Below are 10,092 nucleotides of genomic sequence, written 5' to 3' on the forward strand. Positions count from 1 at the left end.
AGATGAACTTTACTAACATTGAATCACCATCATTGTAATTTTGTTTGACAAGAATGTACAATAAAACAAAAAAAGACGTCTAAGTCAAAGTGAAGACAGACTTCTACAAAGTAATGTCAAGGGAGGACACCAAGACTCCTATGACTCCTCTGAAGGAGTTTCCAGCTTCAGCAGCTGAGATGGTAGAGACTGTCAAAGCTTTATGGGAGACAAAGAGAAAGATTCTGTTGGACAAAGCTCAGATTAAATCTGGACTGGAGTTCACCAGAAGACATGTGGAGACTCTGAAGTCACCTGGAAGAAGGTTCTCTGGTCTGAAGGGCTCAAAATGGAGCTTTTTGTCCAACAGCCTGGACAACAAACAATGAACATCATCACAAACACACCGTCCCCACTATGAAGCACGGTGGTGGCAGCATCATGACGTGAAGCACGAAGCAAACAGCCAAAGCTCCACAGAGAAGGTTTAAAGACAACAAGGTGAAGTTCTGGAGGCCCAGTCAGAGTCCAGACCTCAATCCAGCTGAGAATTAGAGTCTGGACTTAAAGTTCTGTTCATCATGATCCCTGTGGAACCTGATAGAGTCTGAACAGTTTCATCAGAACAATGAGGTGAAGCTGCAGCGTCCAGATGTTCAGGCTGATGGAGACCAACAGGACCAATGATGGAGCTGAAGGTTCCTCTACTGAACACTGACTGGAAGGAGAATACTTATGCAATCACTTAATTTACATTTTTTATAAGCACCCCCACACCATGATGCTGCCACCCCCATGCTTCATAGTGGGGACAGAGTGTTTGTCATCATGTCCAGTGTTTGGTTTCCATCAAACATAGCAACTTATGCCATCATTGACCACATGACTCTTGAGGTTACGGACCCCAAAATAGAGCCTTTTGTTTGAAACTTGAAAGGTTTGTCTAGATCAGTAATTAGATTTTTAATCACATGGTCATACATTTACAGTAATTAAACGGCGGGAACAGATTCCTTGAGGTACTTTTTAGAGCGAAGGCCACAATGCATCTGTAGATTTGTCAGCCTGTAAAGTTCTGCTTCTGTTCAGAGAATACAGAAGCTTCACATCGCAAAAACTGCAAATCAACGCTGAAGCTGAGCTGAAAATCGGACAGTTGTTGGACCTTTAAATGAGCTTCATCACTTCAGTTTGAACACATTCTAAGTGAGGGGGTTTCTTACGCCGTCATGGAGCATCCGGAGACGTGGGCAGAGGTTCCGGTGTACTGAACGTCACATCGAACCACGTTGTTGTTGAAGTTGGACTCTGGAACCTGCTGCCTGGGGTTTACTGTCACCTGGCGGCGAAACGAAACAGCAGAAGGTCACGAAGATGTGTTTCAAACCTCTCAAATATAAAACTTTATTGAAATAATTTGGTTGTTTTTAATCAAAGCTGCACAGAAGAAACATGTTCACGTTCTACACACTGACTGCTCTGATGGGTATTAGTGTTGTCGTACGAGTAGTGAGCAATAAGGAGAATAATATCTCATGAAACCCAACTTATCTCTGGAAATACAAGGTGTTTACTGTCCCAGCGACTCAGACCTTGAGGATGTATTTTCCAGGAGAGACGTCGGTGATGTCGATCCACTGACAGTCGATGTCGGCGTTGTAGGTGTCGTAGCAACCAGGACTCAAACCCTGCACAGGAAAACCCAGTTCACTGCATTGTAAACGTTCACGTGCTTATTTAATTCAGTTTTTATTGATATTTGAGAACATATTTGGCTCTTCTCTTGGGGCACTGTGGTTANAAATCAGCAAAAATATAATTATTTGACATTCTTTGAAAGATTTTTAATATGTATTTACTAAATTTAGTTTTATATGAAATGTACTTTTACGTTGTTTTTTATTTCAATGTCACAGTATTCCACTATTCTTTTTGCTTATCATTCTGTCGCATTTTTTTTTTTTTACAATCACTTTAATTTGACATTATTTTTAAGAAAAAATATGTATATTAACACTTGAAAAATGGTAAATATATAGATATAGATATACAATTTTCCCTGTTCTGTAAAATTACAGATAATATCTAGAAAATCTGTATACAAATCTGTATTTGAACTGTTCCTTTAAAATGTTTGACAGTAATATTAAACAATTTTTTACTGTATTGAAATCAGCAGAAATATTATTTATTACAGATATTTGAAATGAAAAAAGTATATTAAAGATTGAAAAACAGTAAATCATTTTTTAAACTGTTATTTTACACTTTTTTTTTTGTTTTTTTTTTTTACAGCGTGCTGCATCCATTTTCTCTAAAAATGTCCAGAAAGTTGAAAACATTGCAGATAAAATATCAGTTATATCACATTTGTTTATGAAAGCACAAATAGAACATGCATGAAAGTGGTTTTATCAGTTCGTGAATCAGAAAACAATAAAACAACAACAACAGCAACAACAACATGTATTTCAGATGCCTCTCTGTCAGAAAATTATGACAAAATCAAATTTGCATCTTCAAATAGTTATTTTGTGACACAAAAAAGCTGTAAAAATATGAAATAAAGGCGTTATGTACTTCCCTGTACTGATTTCTTATCAAAAATAATTAAAAAACCTTCTTATCTGATATGCTGATGGTTAGAAGAAGCTTCTTTTGGTACATTTAGCGTTTAATGTAAGAAACTGTCAGATAAATGAAGCAGTATGCAAGTAAAAACTACAAAAACCATCATACAGTACTCATGTGAAGCACCAGAACTGCACCAGAAACCAGAAATGGAATAAATGAGCTTTTTTTTTCTCTTCCATCTCTGCTGCATAACTCGACCCAGTCCTTTAGAAACCGTCACCTGCTACATGAATTTATCAAATGTGTCAGGAAGTAGCTCGCCTTCACTAATCTGAATATAAATCTGAATACGGCTTCTGCTGCAGGCGATTTTATCTTTATTATGTTTTTTAACCAAATTATTAAAGTCACATGTGAACAAACTGTAACTCCAGTCTTCTGTCTGCCTTCATCTTCAGGTTCAAGTTGAACGATTCGTCTCAGTAGCTGCGAGAAGCAAAGACAAGCAGAAGTATTGATTACTGATCGATAAACTGATGCAGATGAACTTTACTAACATTGAATCACCATCATTGTAATTTTGTTTGACAAGAATGTACAATAAAACAAAAAAAGACGTCTAAGTCAAAGTGAANGGAGGAGACACAGTAGACCGGAGGAGGTACAGTAGGCTATAGGAGGTATGGTAGACTGGAGGAGGTACAGTAGACTGGAGGAGGTACAGTAGACTGGAGGAGGTACACTAGACCGGAGGAGGTACGGTAGACCGGAGGAGGTACAGTAGACTGGAGGAGGAGACACAGTAGACTGGAGGAGGTACAGTAGACCAGAGGAGGTACAGTAGACCGAAGGAGGTACAGTAGACTGGAGGAGGTACGGTAGACTGGAGGAGGTACACTAGACTGGAGGAGGTACGGTAGACCGGAGGAGGTACGGTAGACTAGAAGAGGTACGGTAGACTGGAGGAGGTACGGTAGACCGGAGGAGGTACGGTAGACTGGACGAGGTACAGTAGACCGGAGGAGGCACGGTAGACCGGAGGAGGTACGGTAGACTGGAGGAGGTACGGTAGACTGGAGGAGGTACGGTAGACTGAAGGAGGTACAGTAGACCGGAAGAGGTACGGTAGACCGGAGGAGGTACGGTAGACTGAAGGAGGTATAGTAGACCAGACGAGGTACAGTAGACTGGAGGAGGTACAGTAGACCGAAGGAGGTACGGTAGACCGAAGGAGGTACGGTAGACCGAAGGAGGTACGGTAGACGGGAGGAGGTACGGTAGACCGGAGGAGGTACGGTAGACTGGAGGAGGTACACTAGACTGGAGGAGGTACGGTAGACCGGAGGAGGTACAGTAGACCGGAGGAGGTACGGTAGACTGGAGGAGGTACAGTAGATTGGAGGAGGTACGGTAGACTGGAGGAGGTACAGTAGGCCAAAGGACGTACAGTAGACTGGAGGAGGTGCAGTAGACTAGAGGAGGTACAGTAGACCGGAGGAGGTACAGTAAACCGGAGGAGGTACAGTAGACTGGAGGAGGTACAGTAGACTGGAGGAGGTACAGTAGACTGAAGGTCTACTAGAGGCCAGAAATAGGCTCCAGCGACACCTGCTGGGCAGACTGGAGAGGAACTGGAAGGAAGGAAGGAAGGAAGGAAGGAAGGAAGGAAGGAAGGAAGGAAGGAAGGAGGGAAGGAAGGAAGAAAGAAAGGTAAAATTAAAGAAAGAAACTGAGGCAAAAAACAAAAAACGAATGACATATGGACTGAGAGTGAAACAAGAAGGACAAAGAAAATATACAATAAAGTAAAAAANTGTGGCCTTCAGCTACCTGCCTCTGAGTGTGAACCTCCAGCAGCTCGTAGAGGCTGAACTCGTCCATGCTGTGGAAGTGACTGAACCACAAAGACAACAACAAGAAAGAAGAATCTCCAGATAAACTACAACAGGTTCAAAACGCAAGTAGTGTTGCTCCCTAAACTTAACCAATTAGTTTGGTTGCTAAAACTTAAGCTGGTAGTTTTTGTTCCTAACCAACTAAAATGCTGCATTCTACAAAACAATATGAAGTTTTCTGGTCAATTCTGTTACCAGATTTTACACCAATATACTGTATTTATATAGTGTTGCCACTTTAATCAACATTAACTTTAGTTGTCTGTAAATTACCACATTTAAAAATGCATCAACAACTAAAACATATTCAACACTGTAAAGGGTAAAGACGAGGCAAGTTACATGTTCATGGATCAGGGCCAGTGATGTTTGACAAACTGTAGTCTATTAAAGGTATTTTAGAGACAGTGAAAACAGTTTAACTTGATGTCAACAAAAGCAGCTTTTCAAACATTTTAAATTTAATTTACACCGTTTTACAGTAGTCTGCTGTTAACGGTTATTCTTGTGTTCAGATTTTATAGTTTTTAATTATATTATTGGGGAAAAAATCTACATGACTGTTAGAATTTGTCTGTGTTCTTACAGTAGTTTATTGCGGTGTACCTCAGGGCTCCGTTTTAGGGCCCCTTTCATTTGCCTTCTATACTCTGTTAACACGGTGTCTCTTTTTAGTGTTCCACTGGTTTCTTCTTCTTCTTTTGGCTAACCCTAAAACAAACAGGCTAAAACTGTAAATAAAGTCCACATCAAAAGTTCTTTTTAACTAATTTGTTCTTTGCAATGTTTGATCATAAAATTACACATATTTTTTGTTATTAATTGAGCAAAAAATAACATTATTTCACAGATATTTGCTATATTTGAAAGAAAAATGATGGAAAATTGGCAAATATTTACATTTTTATTAAATGGATTTTGCAGTTCTGTATATTATAGAATATATACAAATTATTTAATCATTTGTAACAATTTGCTGTTATTTTACAAACTTCCTCATTTTGTTGAATAACAGATAATATTGAGTTGAATTTTCTAACAAATTGTAATTCATTCTTTTCCAATGGGTGACCATAAAATTATAGTTTTATTGTATGTAAGTCTGCAAAGAATACGATTATTTTATAGATATTTACTGTTATTTTCACTGTTTTCGCGTGGTACAGTATTCTTTACTCTTTCTGGGAGCCTTACTTGCAGATTTTTTACAGCTTTTAATTTTAAAACAGTATTTCTTATTTTTTACAGTGTATTTCTGTGTGAAATGTGATGCCTTTAAAGTTTGAAGCAGCAAAACTAGAAGTTCAGCTACTCAACATGGTGCTGAAAAACAGTAGTGGAGTAAAAGTACTCGGTTACTTGTGACAGCTGTGCCACTCCCAGGCGTATCGAGGTTTGCTGGGCAGGAAGTCGGCGGTTCCCTGGTTCTTCACCCTCTGAGGAAACCTCAGCAGAACTCTGGTGTCGTAGTCCTGAGCGTAACGAGACGAGCTGCAGCAGGAAGAGGCTTCACGTTAACAGATTTAATAAAACCACGAGAAAAACAAAACTGATCAACACATATTGAACAGAGACGTTTACTCCCATCGGGGATGTTTTTAAATAGGATGGAGCTGCTTTCTGCTGGTAATCGGACAAACAGATCTCATAAATTCTTGTATATATTTGTTAACTTATTTTGTTTTTATTATTATTTTTGTTTATTATGATTTGGTGTTGCGTTACGTGGCGAGGCAGTTCTCCTCGGCAGCACAGCGCAGGTTGTACATGGGCATCCTCTGGACGTAGGAGGCGATCTGGATGTAGTACGGATCCGGAACCAGATCAGGGAGACCTGAGACCAGAACAGGACGGGTTCAGGTGAAGATCTACAGTCGTGAACAGAAGCTTACATGCACTTTGACAGACCGTGAACATCATGACAGCGTTGAGTTTCCAATGACTCTGAATCTGATTCATTAAAGGTCTTCTGGGAATCTGACTAAACCTGCTGGTTCATAAACATACAAACAGCAACTTGAATGATCGGTTTGATCTAAAGCTGTATTAATCTAATGTTCTTAGTTCCATGTCCTCCTAACGTCTCCTGAATCCTCTGATCCAGTTTCAACAGAACCATCTGATCCACTCATTAGACTCAAACTCTACAGTGAGAAAGTTTGAGGAGCTCAACAAAGATCTGGAGAAGAACATCAGTGACTAGAACCAGTCAGAAAGTCACTTGGAGCCGTTTCAGAGCAGCTTCAGATCCACTGTTCTCGTATGTAGAGGAGGAACAACTGATCTCTGGAGGAGGAAACGTTCTCCAGCTGCACATCCGATTCAAAACTGTTCAATCTGATGTTCATGTCGTGTCCAGATGAAATTTTTTGAAGAAGATTTAAAACTAAACTGGCTGTGTTTCAATAAAGTCGGCTTGTTGTGTCAGAACCCAGAGTTTTGTGACCACAAGTTAACTTCAGTCATCAAACCTCATGTCAGGGAACTTTACATCACAGGACCAGCACCGTACTGTGATATATGATAGAGAAAGAACACAATTCATCCAAATTATTCCCATTGAGTGGATGAAAAAGGAACAACTCCATTTCAAAGGAAGAACCCTTCAGCAGAACCAGGCTCAGGGAGGCAGACGTCTGTGAGGTCAGAGAGAGACAATAAAATCACTTCTTATTTATTTACTTATGACAGTGACCTGATTTAGCCTCAGCTTGGACGATAAATCAATAAAACAACCAACATAAGAGCCAGTCGCTGTACTTCCACGTAGCTGCAAAGCAAATTTGAAACAAACTTTTAAAATATTGTAAAAAAAGTTTTAAAGTCGGTCTTGTGTCCATGAACTGCTTTGGTGTGAACAGTAGCCACGAGCTACACAGCTACAATAAACAGAGGAGAAGAAGAAGCTGTTTGCCATCCGCTAAAAAAGTAAAGACAAAGAAAAAAGGAACAAAACTTGGTCCATCTGCCAGAGAGGAGTCCTTAGCAGCTGTTTCAATACGGAGGGTTGTGATTAATCTTCATGTTTCATGTTGTTTAGAGACGATTAGCAGCTGATCAGTCCTGAGTGAAGGTTCACAACTCAGGACACTTTTACACGTAGCTGGCATTCACAAAAATCAAGTCTACGTTTTCAAAAACATCTCCATCTACACAAACCCGCATCAAAATAAGAGCTGCTATGAGCTGCCAGACCTATAGGGGGCAGTGTAACGAGCAGCATAAAGCCATGCTAGCCAATCAGAATTCCTGTTACTTCATCGATAGCGGTGCGAGAGTCTGACAGAGAAGTGGAGCTACTCCTAAATGTGGTGTTAGAGTACAAAACAAGTGAAATACTTCAAAACATTGACTTTCTATCACAGTAACCAAACTGTAAACATGGTCGCACACATATGACGATGATGACGATTTTGTCACATACTGCGACGTCAAACTCCACCTCCTCCTGTCGACATGCAAACATAAAGACGGAGTTTTTCCAAATTTCCACAGTGGCCAGAGTTTTCAGATATGATCATTATTGGTGATTTGTAGCTTCGTGTAAACCAAAGGCGTTGAAATGTCATTGTTTTTGCGATGTGCAAACGGGGCTTTATTCAGAAAAAGTGTTTCATCCGTCTTCCACCTTTGTAAAGAAAAAAACACCTCAAGTGAGTGTAAAAGCTCTTTTGCTAGACTGAGAAACGTTTCCTCGAATGTTTCCATTTTCACTAACTTTGTCTGATGCGATATTTAAAACGCTGGACGTTATCGTTCACGTAAACGTTGCTGCAGATGATTCCATCATGTGGGCCGGTGAAGGCCTCCTCCACTGAGCTCATTACCAGAAAGCAACCACGGTAACGACGGCGCCCTCTTGTGGTCGAGTGAATGAGTTTGTTTAAAATCTCCAGAGGAGTCGTCACCATGGAAACCACTAAATGGACTAAACCCAAACCGAGATGCTTTTATAACCAACTAGTTATGTTGCTTAACCTTAAATACATAAACAAAATGCTCTGAGATGGAGAGACTGTTCATACAACAACTAGTGTCTGTTCTTCACCATCAGAGCTTTATGGGAGACAAAGACAAAGACTCTGGTGGAAGAAGCTCAGATTAAATCTGGACTAGAGTTCACCAGAAGACATGTGGAGACTCTGAAGTCACCTGGAAGAAAGTTCTTCCGTCTGAACCCAACCAGGAAGTTTCAGCGCCTCGAATAAATTAAACTAAAAACAAGTAAACAAAGTGAAAACAGGCGAATACGAGCAAAAGTCAAAACGAGACTAAACTAAAAGAAAACGGACTCAAACTCAGGCCTCGGCTGATTTGTGCTGCAGACAACCGGAACCTAAAACGTTCATGCACGAGACCGACGAAGCCTAATCTAAGCTGCAGGAGCCCCCTACAGGTCAGAGTGGGAACTGTCGGCTGTAACAATCATCATTTAATGAGTTATAAAAACATCTATGCAAACTAACATATTGTAAGAGACGCAGCTACTGATTATTTTTGGTAAAGTGGGCCAGAACCAAAGAGAATCGTTTCAAACTTTGGACATGTTTGCCCTGAGTTGAACCTGACAGGAAGCTCCGCCTCCACCTAGCTGTCAATCATCGTGACATCACAGACTGGGGGGCGTGGCCTGTTTAAACCGGCCTCCTGGTTTCACCCTAAACCAGTCAGTGATCCCTGAGACTCTGTGGAGGAAGAACATGAGGCTTAAATCTGGTGGAATCCTCCTTTAAAGTGCAGCTGAACATGAGCAGCTGCGGTTTTCTTTGACTTTACAGGTGATGAAAATGTAAATAAGCTCCTCTGAAGGATCCCAGACACAGAAACTGAACATCTGTCTTCAGTTATGTCCACATTAAGGAGATGACTGAGCAGCACCGAGCCCATTAAACGCACATTTAACCTTCATGATGCAGACTTTCATTCATTTTTTATAGATAAAAGAGGATAAAATATAAAACCAGTGCTTTGTTGAGCAGAAGACTTAGATGAGATTATTTCATACAGAAGTTAAGGCTCATGTTTAATAACTTTATGATGAGCTCACATGAAGGCCAGAGATCATTAAAAATGAAGCAAATGGTGGTAAAGAGGGTCAGCGGAGGGGTTCGGTACCGTTCTGGTGGTAGGAGGTTCCGTATCCGTTCTGGGTCTGAGTCCTGGGTCTGGGTCTGAAGTACGAGTTGTAGTAGTTGTAGTAGGGGTAGTAGTTGGAGGACTTGTACGGGTTGTACGGGTCGTCTCCCACCATCCCGTCCTCCTGTCGGACCGGGTCGGAACCGCCGTCACCGGGCTGCTGCTGGTGCTGCTGACGGGCCGCGGCGCGTAATTGCGCGGAGCTGCTGGCGGCGGGGACGCGCGGGGAGCTGCGGGACGCGGCGGGGACCGTGTCGTTGGCGCTGCTCAGGACCACCACGGGGTCCCCGCGGCGGGGCGACCCGGCGTGCCTCCGCGCCGACGGCCGGTACTGCGCGCTGCGGCTCAGGATGCTGAAGACCTGCCCGTTGTGTTGCCATGTCAACCCGCGCCGGAGCGCATCCTCGTCCCCGGCGGCCTCCTGAGCGCGCAAACCGTCCAGGAAGGTGCAGAAGAAGAAAACGTGCGCGAAAGACAGCAGCAGGGCGTCAGGAGAGAAGTGCTTCAT

General features: G+C 41.7%; 1 protein-coding gene across 1 annotated transcript; it reads right to left on the reverse strand.

Annotated features, from left to right (window-relative positions):
• Window positions 1–1,198: 1,198 nt before the first annotated feature.
• On the reverse strand, window positions 1,199–10,092 carry LOC103370433 (protein-lysine 6-oxidase-like). Its single transcript, XM_008299488.1, has 6 exons — window positions 9,564–10,092; window positions 6,174–6,282; window positions 5,808–5,939; window positions 4,304–4,447; window positions 1,572–1,689; window positions 1,199–1,318 (listed from the first exon to the last, which is right to left on the reverse strand). The coding sequence occupies exons 1-6, from the start codon at window positions 10,090–10,092 to the stop codon at window positions 1,199–1,201; spliced, it is 1,152 nt and encodes a 383-aa protein (XP_008297710.1).

The sequence above is a fragment of the Stegastes partitus genome, unplaced genomic scaffold, assembly GCF_000690725.1.
Source record: "Stegastes partitus isolate 25-593 unplaced genomic scaffold, Stegastes_partitus-1.0.2 Scaffold1424, whole genome shotgun sequence".
Lineage (NCBI taxonomy): Eukaryota > Metazoa > Chordata > Actinopteri > Pomacentridae > Stegastes > Stegastes partitus.